Genomic DNA, 17,415 nt, shown 5'->3' on the forward strand with positions numbered 1-17,415 from the left:
CAAGTAGAGGGAAACAAAAGTCAAATGAAAGCCCGAAGACAAGTTAACCCCTTTAGAAAAGAGCCTCAAGTCTTTAGATAAAATGATTGAGAATCTAATCTAATTGAGATATTTTTTTTTTCTCCAAAATTAAACTCTCTATCTTTCTATCTGTTTATAGAACAAAATTTTCACGGATTAACCTTTCGCTGGATTTAAATGGTCTCAGTTTATAGGCGAAAGCCAATCGATGATTGGACGAAGGGCGGGATCAACTCGCGAGTTAATCTCTATGTACATAAAAAGGTTTCACTCGTTCTTGATTTTATTGTTTTTCAACTGATTCTCTTTGTCAAATTTTCACTTTTTCTTTATAAGTTAATTGTTTTCCTATTTAGTTGATTGTTTTTCGAGAGATTTAGTTACTTTTTGTTTGGAAAACAAAGAGAGAACTTCTCGAAAACAACCTAACCTTAACTCTAACCTTTAACAAGCGAAAAGTGTTTTCTTTTTTGTTTCTTGTTGTGACTTTGGACTGTGAGATTATTTTTATCAATCAAAATGTCTTCAGTTTTTACCCAAGACCAGCGATATTTGGCCTGGAATTTATTCATGTTACATCTTATGAATGATTATGATTTCATTGAGATGAATAGTAATCCAATTTCCATTTACCCTGAATGGGCAGATTTTTATGCGGATAAAGTGAAAGAATGTATGTCCGATCTTCTTAAAACTGCCACTCGAGAAGCTTTTCCACCAGCAACAATTAATATTCCTAGAGATCAGGAGCCATCATCACCGATTCCTCTTAATCCCAATGAACCTTATCAAGGATTATTGATGATCGCACCTCAATTTGTCGACATTCCATCATCTCCATCATCCATTTCGTCGGGTTCTTCTTCTTTCTCTGATCGCGATTCACCAGCATCTTTCTCATCGGCTCATGAAGAATCACCACCAACCTTTTCCAAGGTAATTGCTCGACCAGTTCCAGTGATTCGACGACCATCTTCCGGTTACATTTCGCCATCATCATCATCATCAAGTAATACATCATCATGTTCTTCCTCGGCTTACAATTTATCCAATGATTCCGCTGACAATCAAGTTCAACCTCGTTTACAACGGCGACGACGAGTCAATCAACGATCTCCACAGCCACAACAGCAACAGGATCGACCTAATCAACAACCACAATCACCCCAACAAAATCAACCAGCCAACAATCTAATGTGCAGCTTTTGTCGACGAAATTCTGAACCAAGAGAATTTTATACCAGTCATAATACTAAAGATTCCCAGGGTAACGTAATCTGTCCCATTCTATTTGCTTACAAGTGCGAAGCTTGTGGTGCCACTGGACCCGATGCTCATACTCGCAGTTATTGTCCCATGGCCTCTGTTGTCCGATCAGTTTTCAGCGAAGATTCAAATGTCCAGATTCGATATGCCAATTATGCTCGAACTGCTCGTGTCCCACAATAAATACAAAAATCATTTTTTTTTTTACATTTTTTTTTCACAACGGACAAATAGGCAATTGGAAATTTTTTTTTCTCTTTTTCTAAATAAAAATCAATCAAGGAAAAAAAAACAACACAAATTTGTATTGATTATTAAGATATATATAAGTTGAATGAAACACCATGTATAATCTGTCTTTGTTTATTTTGTTTTTTATGTTGTCAATTCAAGCTCCAGGTTTTGTGTGTCACGGCTCGGTACCATTTACTTGAACGGGTTAATGATGATTACGATGATGATGACAATATATAGTTATATCTGTTTCTTTTTGATGATAAAGAGATAGAGGGATATAGAGTGAGAGAGAGAGAGAGAAAGAAAGAAAGAAAGAAAGAGGGAAAGATGATAATTGGAGATGATGATGGAGATAATGTGTTGTTGGTTTGATGAGAACGAAATTTGATGAAAGAAAAAAAAAGTTGATGTATTTTTCAAGAGCTAAATACTTTTTAAGGTCTAATTGAATTAATCAAAATAAAAGACCATGAATTGATTAAATAGATAATATATGCTCCCGGTTATGTGTGTGTGTGTGTTTGTATATATTTTTACACTTTGTACACCTTGTGAATTTCATCAACTTGATTTCTGCTTCTTTATATTAGAGTAGGTTTTTTGTTTGCCCATCAAAACAATTGATAAGTTTCAATGGTTCCAATAATTGATTCACCATTCGGTTATATGATCAGGTTTCTCTCCTCTTTCATATTTGGACCACATTCGTCTGTACAATTTTTCAAGGTTCGAAGTGTATATTTTAACATTGAATAGAGATGATTCAGTCCTTGCTTTCCATACTTTTGCTCTAATAGCTTTAAGATATTGCCGATCAGTTCCAAGTTTAACTGCAATGTCCTCATAGTCTTGACGATTTCGGGCTACTAATTCAGGTACACCTAAACAGGCCAATTGTGAGGCTGCCACTCTTGATGCTAATGTTTCACCAGCTAGAGTTATCATCGGGGTTCCAGCCCAAAGTACATCCATTCCGGTTGTGTGTCCATTGCATAGAGGAGTATCCAAGCAAAGATCGGCAAGTTGACCTCGACGAACATGCTCTTCCTTAGCAGCTACATTCGATAAAACAATTCGATTTGTGGGTAAACCCAATTCTTCAGCCATTGATAAAATATTTGGTTCGCCATGAGCTGGAAATCTAAGAAGCCATAAAACACTTTTTTCGACTCTTAACAAAATCTGTAAACAAAAAAAATAAACAAAATAAAATAAAATAAAAAGAAATTAATTGCAAAATTAATTTATAATCTCTATTAAGTGTTGATGATGATTTTCTCCAAGTGAACAAATTGCTGAATCAATCGATTTTCATACTTACATTTACCCACATAGTTAATGTTGGTGGATCAATTTTATACAACTGATTAAAGTTACAATAAACAATAGCATCTTCAGGTAAACCGTATTGTTGCCTTGTAGTGACCACAATTGATTTAGGTGCCTCCTCTCCTGTAGCTGCTTTATTATTAAGTTGGGTTGTGGCTAAACCATTTTGTACAACAATACCATTAACTGAAGTTGAAAGTTGACCAGTACTTATCATTGCCTGAACAGCTGAGGTAGTTGGTAATTCAACCATTTTTTTAACAACCTCAATCTTTTCAGTTGTATTTGTATTTGAGGTGAGAGATTGAGTTGTAACAACGGCAACTTCTTTAACCTTTTTCACTTCAACTTTTTCCATGATTGGTGATAAATCGGTAGCATTGACAATGGCCACATTATCTGGTGGTGATTCATTTATATTTGAATTAAGTGTTGACGAATAATTGTATAAACTAGAATTTTTTTTCAATCCATTGGCTTCAGAAAGGATAACCCTTTCAATTAGATGGGGGAACATGTTAAAATGATCACCAATGAAAAATGTATCAGGCATAAAAGCCAATTTCTCTGAATATTGTGAAGCCAATTCAATTGGTGAGGTAATTTTATCGGTAATTATATAATCCATAAATGAAGCACCACTGGTTCCTGGATAACCAAGCCACATAACTTGTATTGGTGCTGGTTTAAGGGAAAATATTTCATTACGTGCTCCTTTCGTGTAACCATTCATGTTGATTAAAATGTGAAGTTTATCTTCATAGATAATGTCAGCTGCTTTACCATTACAGGTAACTGTTGATAGATCAGTAAAATGGTCACATTCACCAGCAATTTTACTTCGGAAAGTGGTTCCATCATCAGGGGAGAGAGCATAACAAAATATCTCAAAATTTTCACGGTCATGAAAACCTGGGACACTTTGCATAAGATGTGAAGTTGGATGATTACCAAAATCAGAACTGACGTAGCCAATTCTAAGTCTATCAACCTTACCAAACTTAAATTGATAGGGTGGTTTATGGAGTACTTGAATCTTTTCTAAGCATAAAGCAGCATGACGAGCTGCAATTGCTTTACGATATTCATGAGATAAAGGATATAACATTGAATGATGAGGATGAACGGAGGGTAGACGATTTTTTTTCAATTGTTCACCAACTATTGAAACCAATTTTTTCATTCGAGCCTCATAGTCAGTCCAATCGCAGATAATTTGTAAACAATGGGCAAGATTACAATAAGCATCAGGAAATTCTGGTTTAAGCTTTAGAGCGGTTTTGTAGGATTGAATTGCTTCCGGAATATTACCAGAATCTTTGTGAACCGAAGCAAGATTTGAATGAGCATCAGCAAATGCTGGATTTATTTGAATAGCACGACTGTAACATTGAAGGGCTCCTTGAATATCTCCCATTTCTTTAAGAGTGTTCCCCATATTAGAATATGCATCAGCAAAGGCTGGAGAAATTCTGATCGCTTCTTTATAATGCATTAAGGCTTCACCAAGTTTACCCTGTTGTTGTAGAACTGAAGCTAAATTGGAATGTGCTGCGGCAAATTCAGGGAAAACATCTAACGCTTTAAGATACAACCTGGTAGCTTCCTCAATGTGACCTTGTTCACGTTTAATATTGGCTAAATTGTTTAAAGAATCGGCATGAGTTGAACATAAACGAAGTGCTGTATGGTAACAATCTTCTGCTTCGGAAACACATCCTTTCTCCTTTAAAGCATTAGCCAAATTACAATAAGCATCAGGATAATCTGGTTGTAATTCAATTGCTCGGCGGTAAGTGTCAATTGCAAGATCAATTAAACCTTGCTCATAATAGACACCAGCAAGATTACCATGAATTAAAGCATTATTGGGACTGAGATTTAGAGCTCGTAGATATGCAGCAGCGGCTCGATCAAAAATTCTTGCTTCTTTCAATACATTTCCAAGATTTATATATGCATCAAGAAAATTGGGATCCAATTGAACTGCCTTCTCAAAATGATGAATAGCGAGCCACATTTCACCCTGGGCATTAAAGACACACCCGAGGTTAGACCAAGCAACTGCAAATGTTGGACATGTTTCAATTGATTTAAGGTAACAAGCCTTTGCCTCATCAAGTCGTCCAATTGCTTTTAACAGGTTACCAAGATCACTTCGAACACAATAAAGATCCTGATTATATTGCAAAGAAGATACATAGGCTTGAACTGCTTGTTCCAAATCTCCTGAAGCAACCAAAGCAGCGGCCAGATTAATATAACCATCAATAAAGTCCGGTTTAAGTCTGACAGCATGTCGATAATTTTCCAATGCCTCTTGGAGTTGACCTTTCTCTTTGTAAACATTTCCAAGATTTGAATAAGCCTCAGCAAGTAATGGATTCTGTTTGATAGCTAGAGAGCTGAAATGTGCCGATCTGGCAAAACACACAAACAACAACAACAAAAACAAGGAAAAATAAAATGAGATAAAGAGAAATGAAAATAGAAGAAGAAGAGAAAAAAAAATAAAGAAAAGGTAAGATATAGATTAAAAGATATGGGAAAAAAAGAGAGAAAGAGAAAGAGGAAGTGAGAGTAAAAAGAAAGAGGAGAAAATAAAGAAGAGTGTGTATGTGTGAGTAAATAAAAATTCACTCGCAGTGGAGAAAAAGGAACAATCTGAAAATTGATGAATTAACTTACTTATCAAGACGTCGACATTGAAAATTTATTGAGCTAAGGAGTAATAAAATACTGGTGTTGGTAGGATCTTGTCTCCATAGTTGCATACAGTGTCTTTCAGAGCTTTCATAATCTGCAGCAGTGTATTCTCTGTGAGCCAATTCTGCTAAGCTTTGGAAGGCTGCTGCTGACGAGTTGGATGTCATTTTCTGAATAGAGAGAGAGAAAAAAAAATATATAAGAGAAAAAAAGAAAGAGAAAGAGAAAAAGAGAGAAAGAGAAAGAGAAAGAGAATAGAAAAAAATGAAAGAACGAGTCACACTTTTTATCCAAACAAGTTCACTTGGTATTGATTAAATTTACAACGATTTGCCGATGATCTTACCAAACAGTCCACCGTCTTTTAATTTATTCAATTAATTGACAAATTAAACTAAATTACAAATGAAAAGGAGAAAAAATTATTCTAAAAAAAATCTTCTAATCTTCTTCATTCTCTTCGTGTTTATAATCTTGCGGGTAAAGAATCCGAGGTAGAATCATTTTCCATTCCAATCCAAGATTCGATTCTAAAATATCGATACCCGAATCCGGTTCGAGTTTTCGACGAAATTTCAATCGGTTCAATTGTTGTTTATTTCTAATTGGTAAGAGAATTAATTGTTCTGAAAAAAGAGAATTAAAATTTATTTAATAATCTATTGGAAAAAAAGAAAACAATCCAATTGTTACCATTAGAAAAATTCTATTAACTGTTTACTTTATTTTAATCGAAACTAAAGTTTAACCGGTAACTTGGATTCTTTTTTTATCTTGTTCATCTTTTCAATCGTTTAAATTGTTGATTCAATCAAGGAAAACTATTAATCATTCAATCTCAATGACTTTGATATTCTCAATTATTCACTAATTAACTAATCATCTTAATCTAATAATTATTTTTAATTTAATTTTGTTTTCTTCGTACTCTCGTGGCGCCTCCACTCGGTCAATAAAAGAATCTCAGTTTAATCTTTTTTTCTAGTTAATCAAATTATTTTCAATTTCTTAATTTTTGTTTAACAAATAACATCATCATCATAATCGTCATCATCCAGTAAAATTACCATGTTAACCCTTTAATTAGTTTGTCTAATAGTAGTTACATCATCAGATAAATTCTCGTAATTTAAATAGTTATAAATAAATTGGTGTTTATGTTGAAAGAGTCACGAAGATGTTTTTTTCCTCTTGTTTTTATAAACAATAACAATCTCTTAATTGTTGATGATCACAAGTTTATAGAAAAGAAATTATGAGAATTGTATTTCTAAATTTAACCAGAGGAATTAATTAGTGTATCAACTTGAGAGAAAGAAGATTAATAAAAGAGGTAAGTTGAGATGATTTTAAGGTGAGCAAAGAAAAAGCCAATTCCTGGATTTAATGGTTGATCGTTTTTGGAGAAGAAAAAAAAAATTCTTCCAATCATTTTGTGTGTTTCTCTTCATCATCATGACTCTGATTCATTGATTTTATTTATTGTTCATTTAGAAATTTATACATATTTATAGTGTGACAACGTTTCCTGGACACAATGGAAGATATTTCAGAGTTTCCCCTTGCCAATGAAAGGAATTGTCTTCATCTTCCATTTGCTTTTGTTAACAATCACTCTAAACATATAATCAAAATTGATATGAAACCGATGAATATCATTTAAGCTAAATTTTTATTCTCTTCTTGTTTTTCATTTTGTTTTTTCTTCTTCTTCTTCTTATCATCTTATCATCTCTCTCTCTCTCTCTCTCTCTCTCTCTCTCTCTCTCTAGGCATTTTCCCTTTACCTCAAATGCAAGTTTAATTCCTGCGGAAACCGGATTTCCCTTCGTACCCAAAGCTCCATTCGTTTTAATTTAGTGTAACCATTTTGATTTGGGTATTTTCACTGTTTGATTGCCTTCTTGTCTCATCAATCGTTTCAATAATCAAGCCCAATCATAGTTTCCATTACACTTAATTCCATCAACACACACACACACATCGTATCGGATTCTTATCATCAATACTTGATCTTCCAATTGTTGTCATCCCTTTGCTGGTCAACATTCATCTTTGTCTATTCACATATATAGCCACACGAAATTCATCATCAACATCACAACCATCGTCATCTTTTAAACTAATCAAATTAGAACCAATATGATTTGGTCAACTTTCAATGGTCACCAATATATTTTGGCTCTTGTGCTATTTATTTCCTGTGAATTTACCTCATCTCACTGTGGATACACTGGTAGATATGAAAGACGACGAACATCAATCAACAATGACCCTTTAACTGGACGATCAAGTCGAAGTGATAATAGCAATAGTAACAAATTTTCACTCTCTCCAAATTTTGCAACAGATAATAATAACAATAACAACAACAAAAATAATGATGATAAAGATGATAGTCAAACAATTAATCGACCATCAAGTCATGTTATCACTTCTTCAAGATTCACCGAAAGTTTATCATTAACTTCTGCTTCAGTTTCCCTCGCATCACCTTCATCATCCTCATCCTCTTCATTATCTTCATTATCTTCTTCACAATTACCTGATGCACCCTTATCTCCATCTCCATCATCATCATCATCTGATTCACCTTTATCATCTTCAATCTCTCCTGAAAACATTGAACCTCAACTTCCTCCTTCTCCATCACCTCCCAAATTTCCTGGAGTAAGTGAAGGAATTATATCTCGAGATATGTTGAACATTGTCACATCGAACAATATTTTCGGCTTTAAATTGTTCAAAGCATTGAACAAATTCCATGGAAATGAGAACATATTCATCTCACCTTTATCACTTTTCTCAACTTTAGTGACAGTTTACGCTGGTTCATCTTCGTCAACAGAAGATGAGATGATTTCTCTTCTTCAATTGAAAACCATGACCGAAAATCAGATACAAACAGCATTTCGAGATGTTCTACATACCCTTTTATACGATATTGGTAAAAAGAATAACCTTAAATTACTTAACGGTATTTTCATCGACAAAGAGTTGAACGTTTCCTCTGCCTACGTTGATAAGGTTCGAATCTATTACAATGCTTGCGTTGAAAAGGTCGGATTTACCACCGAACCCGCGTACGTAACCTCTTGGGCAAACGATTTCGTCTCTTGGTGGACCCATGGATTGATTCCTTCCCTATTAGATTCAACCTTAGATCCATTAACTCGACTTCTTCTAATCAATGTGATCTATTTTAAAGGTGCCTGGGCCGAACCATTTAATCCTACCCTCACCAGTGAGCAAAACTCATTCCACAATTTTGATGGGTCAACTTCAAAAGTTCCCTTGATGAGGTCAACATCGACCATCAATTATCACTGTGATCACAATCAAGTTAAAGCCTGTTTTATTGAGAAATTATATTCCACTGGATCATTGAGTTTCCTTGCAATTACTCCGACCAATGGAACTGATTTATCTCACATTGAATCTATTCTTGGAACTCAAACCATGACTGAAATGTTGGGTCAACTTCAAGATGCAACCGTCGAACTTGGTTTACCTCGATTCTCTGTTTCCGGTTCCTATGATTTACTTAAACCTCTCGAATATCTTGGAATGAAGGCCGCATTTTCACCCAAAAAAGCCGATCTCTCGAAAATGGGTAACTCGAAGGAGCTTTTCGTCAAAGAGGCTAAACACAAAACGGTTCTTCAGGTCACCGAGGAGGGAACTCTTGCCGCTGGAGCTACAGTTGCCGAAATTGGAACAAGAAAACGATCTCCAAGATTAATTATCGATCGTCCATTCATTTTCCTTATTCGAGATCTTAGAACGGAAGCCATTCTTTTCCTTGGAAGGATCAATTCACTTCCATGAATAAATAAATGAAGAAAATTAATTGATACCAACAATTAAGGTACAATCGATAATCCTTTCCAATTGATTAACAAATATCAATCAAATCGAATCAAATTATTTCTATCTATTCGAAAATCTATTTTCTATTTTCGCTATACCTGGTGTACTTTATTTCTTTAATCAAGTGTCATTGTTACTCTCAACTTAACAATTAACATTAATAATAGATGATAAACCGATAGCTAATTATCGTAATTTAAAATTGATTTATTAATATTTTCCTGTTTGTTTACTATCAACTTGATTGTAGTTCGGGAGTTGAAATTAGATCATCTAATTTAGATGATCATTATTTCATTCAGTTGGTGTCAAATTTTTTCATCCAAGAGTTTTAATTGTCTCATTGGATTCAGAATATGATTAGATTGATGATCAAATAATCAAAATTGATTGAACTTCAACTCATTTCCCTCGAAAAGAAAACTTTAAATTAATATTAACATTGAATTTGAAGCATCTTGATCAGCCTCCACTTGCTGGTCAGTCGGTTAGACGCAGGAAAGGAAACCTGTCGTGTCCGAGTTCTAACCTGGGTCCAGTCGGATAAGTGGAGGGTGTTGAATAGCCTCTGATTAAGGACCCAAGCTGTCGCTTTGTGTAAGCATTTAATGTTTCAATAGTTTCTTGCTTTTCAAGTCAACAAATGCTCTTTCACGAAATTTTTTATCTTTATTAGCGGCAATTAAACCGTTCATCACGATTTTATACAAACTCATGGCTTCTCGATAACTCCATTGATAATTGTTGGTATCAACACTTGATATACTACTAACAGCCGATTGCCATTTGGCATCTACAGAGTAATTCAGCTACTTTGCTGGTTTGTTTTTCACGATTAATCAAAAACTACTTGACCGATAGGGTGTATATTTCGTCTATGGAAGTTTGACCGATACTCAATTGTCATATTTCAAGGTCATAAAGTTTATTCATGAAAGAAAACACTTGAAGGTCATTTGAAGAACTTTTTGAAAACTAGAAATTTTTCCATCCTGGTCGTGAAGTCAAAAAATAATATTATTACAAAGCAACGTTAGTAACGCGCTAAGACAAAATCATACCCAGTAAGTGCAGAAATGATAAAACATCACAGGTGTGCTTGAAAAAATTTCTAGTTTTCAAAAAATTCATCAAATGACCTTCAAGTGTTTTCTTTCATGAATAACCTTTATGACCTTGACCTTGAAATATGACAATTGAGTATCGGTCAAACTTCTATAGACGAAATATACACCGTATCGGTCAAGTAGTTTTTGAGAAATCGTGAAAAACAAACCAAAAAAGTAGGTGAATTACCCTGTACATTATCTTCGCCAGAAATTAATTCTAAGATCATATTTAATTGTCTATGATTGTACTCTGGTATGATTAGTACTTTTACGGGTAATTCTACTTCGCCCGAGATTGAGAGACTGAGAGAGAGAGAGAGAGAGAACAGATAAAGAGATGGAAATATGAAATAATAAAGAATCAAGAATCAATTAAATTGTAATGATAATTTTTATTGTTTGATTTTAAAATCTTGATTTGATTTGAAGACAAGAAAAAAATTGAAAATCTACAAACTTAATATAATTAACATGGTAATTATTGTAAGTGTAAACTTTTCATTTAATTACAATGGCCAATTAATAATAGATTATTAATCGATAATTGTCAACATTTCAAATTGATTGATTTTGTTGTTTTGTTTACTTTCAACTTGATTGTTGATTGTAAGATTAAATTAATTGAATATTATTTTATTTGGTAAACCAAATCAAATAAATTCACTTGGAGTAAAAATTTTCTTTGTGTATATTGATTGATTTGATTGTGTCTTCTTGAGTGTATTTGTGAGTTGGAGATGATTAAGAATGATAATTAATGATGATTAGTGATTAAATCATTTTCTAAAATCAAAATCTAATCCAGAGTAACCATGAGCTTCGGGTTTACCCCAATGGTCATTGTGCTTCTTTCCGTAATGATGATGCTCTTCGGAGTGTGAGTGTTTATGATGTTCCTCAAGCTAATTAGTTGATCATAAAGAAGAAGAAAAAATCACAATTAAAGTCAACAAAACAATTAGAATGTTAATTGTCGCAATTACCTTATGTTTTCCATGGTGATTGTGTTTATGATTATGCTTGTGGTCATCGTTATGGTGATGATCATGTTTATCGTGGTGCTTATGAGATTCATGGTGATCATCATGATGTTGATGCTGATTAAATAGAGGAAATTGAGTTACAATTAGCCGGTGAAAATGATGATTGTGTAATTTTCTCACAATTTAAATAATTTAAACGGTAAATGATTCGTTAATTGTGAGAATTAAACAAATGATAGAACGAAAAAATATCCGATTAATTAATTCACTTACATCTTCCTTTTCCTTGTGGTGATGTTTATGTTTATGTTTGTGATCATGATTCTGAAAAATACAAATGATTAACAATTAGAAATAATAATCAACAATTAACTGTCATCATTTCAATTAAATAAAAAAAATCTACACCCAATTGATTTGATTCTGATTGTTATACTTTCATTTAGTGATCAACAAGTTAACAATCAAGAAAGTAAAAAGTGATCAATAACCTGTTAATTAACTGTCACTTGATGGATTAATTGTTATTCTGTTGATTATAATGTTCACAATTAAAGTTACAATCCAAATAAAGTGAACAATTGCCTTTCAATTAACTTTTCCATCCCCTCTCCATCCTTGTAATCAAATCTGACAATTAATACTCGGTTTTCAACCTTGTTAATTAAATTACAATTAATACACTAATACAATAGTTAATTAGTTCTTATTGATTATTAGTAAGTATTAATTGTCATTCACAATTAAAAGTTGATAAAGTTTCAAGACAAATATGAACAAAAATTAAAGCAAATTTATTAATCCAATTTGTTCAATTGTTAATTGTGACTCTGATTTGATGATTTGATTATTGATTAAAATTTTGATCAATTTCCGGATAACATTGATTTAAATTGGTCGTTGAAAAAAATCAACTAATCAAATTAGGTCAAAACCATAAAGGTTAATTGTAAATTCAATCCCAGTGATTAGATATTAACCCGGAACGTTAAAATCTTGTCAAATGTCAATGATCACAATTAAATCAATTACAATTTAAAAGTTATTAACAATAATTTAAGTTTCATTGGTAAATCAAGTTATTAGATTTAAATTGGTTACAACAATTAACGACCAATTTTGTAGTTGTTTTCGTCAATAATAAAATTATCACCGTTGATCCAGTTTGTAATATTATCTAATAATTTAGTTAATTGTTAAAATGATTAAGATTGACCTGTTAATTGCAATGTACTTGTTTCGTGGTTCAATGATCAATGAAATCTTGATTTCTAATCATAATCACTAATCAACTATATTAAATTATCCGTTTGTATATAATATTTTTAATCATATTTGTAGTAAGTGTTAACAGTTAATAACAACAATTAACTTTTCCCTGATCACAATCAAAAATAATAATTAATCTTCACAATCAATTGGATTAACAGTTTCAATAGATTTATATAAAATTTGTTAATTATCTTGATTGTTATCATTTTTATTTATATAAACGACAATTGAATGACATTGAAAGTAAATCAATTGATGAAATTAATTAAATCATTTAAACAATTAACTTGATTTTAATCATTTTGTTATAATTTTTACCTTAAAAGATTGAAAAAAATTGCAAATTGATTAGTTGATTGTTTGAATGGTTAAAAGTCACAAATAATAAAATTAACTATTAATACAAATGACAATTTGGTTGATCATAAACCATTAAGATTAACTAATCAACAAAAATAACCGTTGATTACAGTTGATTGATTGTTTTAATTGTAGTTATGATGATCAACAATTAAAGATACATTTTTAATCCTTAATTGAACTTTTAATTATTTCATTTCGTTTTCCTTTCACCTTAATTGTTAAACTTTCATTGTTTTTCTTTAATTATTGATTACAAATTAAAAAGTTAATTATAATTGATTATACACTTGACACAAAACTAATCAACTAATTTGTCTTCCCAGTGAAAGTGATTAGATTAACATGATTACAATTTTCCTGGATAATTTAATTGTTGTTGTTTGTTTTTCGTTCTCGTTTTATACTCACACTCACAAACCAAACAGTTTAAACAATTAATCGTAACAATTTAATTTAGATGGTCAGAAATCAACTGATTATCTTGATAACCATGGGAAAAAAACAGTGAAGGTCAAATCGGAATGGTCATCATTTTAATCAAAGATGGACATAGGTCACGAGAATCAGTGATAAAATAATCTCACAATCAAGTAAACAACAATTAACATTTACAACAACAATCAATTTAAATTTTTCTCATCAAGTTCAAATCGTTACCTTTAAGAAAATCAAAATAACAAAAGTTTTCGTCTTAATTGTTAATCATGATGATAACAATCAAATGGCTTGAAGGTAACAAACAGAAAACAGTTAATTATGATTAAATTCATTCATCAAAATAATAGTCACAATCAAACAATTTAAATTTCATTGATATTTGAGGTGTTAATTGTTGTCCTTTCTATTGTTGTTAATTATTACGATTCACACTTAATTCATCATTACGATTTGAATCAGAATCGAGATCAAAGTGAACATTGATTGAAAGATAATCTTTTGATTTAGTAACAATTATCATCTAAATAGCTTAATTAGAATCATTGATCAAATTTTCCAATTCCTTTTAGCAATTAGAAGAACGATTAAGTTTCACAATCTAAATTAATCCATAAATTAACTGGAATTAGATTCAATTAGATTAATAATATAAATGAAAATCGTTCATTGAACTAATGAGAAGGAAAAAGTTTCCAATCGAATCAAATTTTCACTCCTAATCTTTATCATGAGAATCTTGCTAATTATTATCATTAATTTGATAATAATCTCAATCAATCGGAAGTAAGCAACTACTCAATTAGCTTATAATCTTAATTAACTTAATTATTTGAAAGAATCACAAGCTAAATCAAATGGAATCACAATAATTAAGCTTCTCATCTGAATCTTTGGTTATTGAAAGTAAACAGAATCAATAATTTTCAGAACTTTAATATTATATGATATAAATTTCAATTCAATTCTTACCTCATGATGGTCATTTTTATCATCATGATCATGCCAGTGGTCATGGTGATGTTCATGTTCATGCTCTTGCCAACCATGGTGATGATGATGATCACTTGAAACTACAACAATTAACACTGAAAGTGTAACGAAAATAATAAAATAAGAATTCATTTTTTTTTCTTCTTCTTCGTTGATTAACTAATCGAAACTGTCAAACTGTTTGTAAACTTTGAAATTGATTTACACTTATATATAACCAAGAATTTAAATTGTTAGCAAATAGAGATAATCATCATTGAGATAGTTTTCAAACAATTAGAAACATCAACCAACCATAGCTCCCCATCAGAGCTTAATTGCTTGATTAGCATCGTTACTATTTAACGAACGTTATTAACTGTTGATTATTAGTCTGACTCTCGATCTCTCTCTCTCTTTCTTACTGGAAAATGTTACTAATTTGATTATCTGTTGATTAGGAAGTAATTTTGTTCAATTGACAAAATTAAGTCGATTTGATTGTTTCGGTTTAGGTTAAAATCGAAAGTCAATCAACTAAATTGTTAATTGTGTCTCTCTATCGCTCTACCTATTTACCTATTGTCCACAATTCATTGAATCCTAAATACGCTAATAAAAAATTAAATTGTCTCTCTCTCTCTCTCTCTCTCTCTCTCTCTCTCTCTCTCTGATTTAGGTACTAAAATTAATTAATTGTTAACAATTCTAATGATAGAGGTTCGTTTTTCTCTGAGTAATTAGAATAGTTTAAATTTCAATTGATTTGATTCAAATTTCATGGTCTATTAGTGAGACTTCAAGAGTGATTTAATTGTACCGATTATTGTTTTCCCATCAATCAGGGTCATTAATTAATTTTAATTTGATTAGATTTATATGCGTATTCATGTTTAGATTAGTAAATTGTGTAAGGTTAATGGTGAATTACCAGATGATTAGTGTCATCAATCAGTCTTGAGACTCTAATTTGAATATAGAACAACAGTAATTACTATTGTTAATTAATCACCAACTTTAATCAAGTTTGATTATTGTTATGATGTTATCATGATGATCTTGAAGTTTAATTGTTAAAGCGAGTTTTTGTAACGATTGAACTTAAAAAGTTTTTTAAATTTTAAAAATATGGAAAATTTCAACTTAATCTCATAAATGATTCAGTTTCATTGGATAAGTTGAATTAATCCACTTAATCCATTGAAGGTAATAATCTAATATACAATTTACGATAACTGTGATTATCGAATTAGTAAATTCAGAAGGTGTGGATTGAAACTGGATCATTAGAAAGTGAGACAATCAGCTGAGAGAAGTGAAAGTGAGTGAGTGGATGAGAGAGAGAGAGAGAGAGAGAGAGAGAGAGAGAGAGAGAGAGAGAGAGCTGAAGTTCTGGTGAGAGTTCAGGTGAGCGTTTGTTTATCTTCTTGTGATCATGTGAAAGTGAATTAACGGACAGTTTAACCGATTGTCCAGTTTCGTTTAACTGACCAAATCAGTTAACAATTAAATCATTCGTCATGTTAATTATTGGATAAATCAGATTAATCCCGAGTATATTGGATTCTTTCTGATAAAATACAACAAATATCTCACCTAAAAATTGATAAATTTTCTTAATCAGTGATAAAATATTCTCATCTCAATCTTTTATTGACCAATCAACTGACCATATCTCACCAATAACAAACCAATTCCTGTGTAATGTGATTTTTGTTAACATTTTTCATCAGAAAAGCAAAACCAAACATTCTGAACATTTAAGTTTACAGTTATTACCATATGATGGTCAAGTGTGATTTAATTGCTTTTATATTGTTTCTGATTAATTTAAATTTTGTTCTGTTGGGACGTGTTCGCGTTAAAATTTATGACCATCGAGCGGAACATGATCCAAATTCCTTATACGGAACTGGACCTTGGAAATACAAAGGCTACGGGTACGGAATTGAATATCAATACGAGCCCGATGGTTCCTATGGTCGGGAAAAAGGTTATGGCTTCATGAAAGCTTTCGGTGTTGATTTTTGTCGTCACTCGAAAAGTTCATTGTGTCGGAAATCATCACCTTTATCCATGTCATCCTCATCATCATCCAATGAAGATGAGGAAGATGATAAATCTTTTTTCAAAGAGATGATCAATCCTGGTGAACCCTATTGGGGTCATCCTTCAGGTGATGTCCTTCGAGATAATTTGTCAACGTTACAAAGTCAATCTAATAAAGTTGTTGGTTCATGGAAACCTAATTGGATTCGTCATGATTAACAACAATTAAACACTATTTAATTATGTTCCTGTTTAATGATAATCAATAACACAAAAAAAAACTTTTACCTTCTTTTCCTGTTGATAATCATAATCATTGTCAAAAGTTAATTCAAGTACAATTTATTAATCGAAATGTATATTATATGTAATAGACAATTTTTCTTGATTGTAATTAAATTTCTTTCTATTACATTATTATTATTGAAGAAGAGTTTTTAATTGTATCAATGTGATAGTTAATTGTAATCGTTTCCAATTGATTTTCGTAAGTTTAGTTGAGAGATTAAATTGATCTGAATGAAATTTTATTCGCAACGATTACAATTTACTAATTCTCTCATCTAATCTTGCTATTTATTATTATTCGTTGATAAATTAAAGAGATAATTTTGAAAAGTTAGAGAAAAAAAAAATACGATGATGATAAATATCTTGCAGTTACTTGAGGACAAATAACGGGATCGGGTGTAAAGAAAGAGGCCAAGGTCAAGCAAGAGAAACAAGATGTTTATCTTGGATGATAGATTCTAACATCTGATCATCATCCAATTTAAGGAAGAAGATGATAACCAATATGATGA

At 31.7% G+C, this 17,415-nt stretch overlaps 5 protein-coding genes across 9 annotated transcripts; 3 read left to right on the forward strand and 2 right to left on the reverse strand.

Moving 5' to 3' along the window:
- Positions 1–304: 304 nt before the first annotated feature.
- LOC128387621 (uncharacterized) lies at positions 305–1,504 on the forward strand. The gene has a single exon (XM_053346845.1). It carries the CDS (start codon positions 541–543, stop codon positions 1,468–1,470), a length of 930 nt encoding a protein of 309 aa, XP_053202820.1. The 5' UTR covers positions 305–540; the 3' UTR covers positions 1,471–1,504.
- Positions 1,505–1,634: 130 nt separating this feature from the next.
- On the reverse strand, positions 1,635–6,037 carry LOC128387614 (UDP-N-acetylglucosamine--peptide N-acetylglucosaminyltransferase 110 kDa subunit-like). 2 transcript variants are annotated; one of them, XM_053346835.1, is made up of 4 exons: positions 5,906–6,037; positions 5,542–5,729; positions 2,846–5,273; positions 1,635–2,706 (listed from the first exon to the last, which is right to left on the reverse strand). In XM_053346835.1, exons 2-4 carry the CDS (start codon positions 5,724–5,726, stop codon positions 2,176–2,178), a joined length of 3,144 nt encoding a protein of 1,047 aa, XP_053202810.1. In that variant the 5' UTR covers positions 5,727–5,729; positions 5,906–6,037; the 3' UTR covers positions 1,635–2,175. The 2 variants fall into 2 exon arrangements, with proteins under 2 accessions (XP_053202810.1, XP_053202809.1); XM_053346834.1 differs by having other exon boundaries at positions 5,843–6,033.
- A 501-nt stretch (positions 6,038–6,538) lies between these two features.
- LOC128387616 (serpin B9-like) lies at positions 6,539–9,610 on the forward strand. 4 transcript variants are annotated; one of them, XM_053346840.1, is made up of 2 exons: positions 6,539–6,913; positions 7,054–9,610. In XM_053346840.1, exon 2 carries the CDS (start codon positions 7,702–7,704, stop codon positions 9,385–9,387), a length of 1,686 nt encoding a protein of 561 aa, XP_053202815.1. In that variant the 5' UTR covers positions 6,539–6,913; positions 7,054–7,701; the 3' UTR covers positions 9,388–9,610. The 4 variants fall into 4 exon arrangements, with proteins under 4 accessions (XP_053202815.1, XP_053202816.1, XP_053202814.1 ...); XM_053346841.1 differs by having other exon boundaries at positions 7,332–9,610; XM_053346839.1 differs by having other exon boundaries at positions 6,539–6,892.
- Positions 9,611–10,902: 1,292 nt separating this feature from the next.
- LOC128387622 (histidine-rich glycoprotein-like) lies at positions 10,903–14,773 on the reverse strand. The gene is made up of 4 exons (XM_053346846.1): positions 14,564–14,773; positions 11,795–11,845; positions 11,522–11,635; positions 10,903–11,440 (listed from the first exon to the last, which is right to left on the reverse strand). The coding sequence occupies exons 1-4, from the start codon at positions 14,714–14,716 to the stop codon at positions 11,315–11,317; spliced, it is 444 nt and encodes a 147-aa protein (XP_053202821.1). The 5' UTR covers positions 14,717–14,773; the 3' UTR covers positions 10,903–11,314.
- Positions 14,774–15,947: 1,174 nt separating this feature from the next.
- On the forward strand, positions 15,948–17,024 carry LOC128387716 (uncharacterized). Its single transcript, XM_053346966.1, has one exon. The coding sequence runs from the start codon at positions 16,346–16,348 to the stop codon at positions 16,829–16,831; it is 486 nt and encodes a 161-aa protein (XP_053202941.1). The 5' UTR covers positions 15,948–16,345; the 3' UTR covers positions 16,832–17,024.
- Positions 17,025–17,415: the final 391 nt, after the last annotated feature.

This window comes from Panonychus citri, unplaced genomic scaffold (assembly GCF_014898815.1).
Source record: "Panonychus citri isolate SS breed McGregor unplaced genomic scaffold, ASM1489881v1 Contig00092, whole genome shotgun sequence".
NCBI classification, from domain to species: domain Eukaryota; kingdom Metazoa; phylum Arthropoda; class Arachnida; order Trombidiformes; family Tetranychidae; genus Panonychus; species Panonychus citri.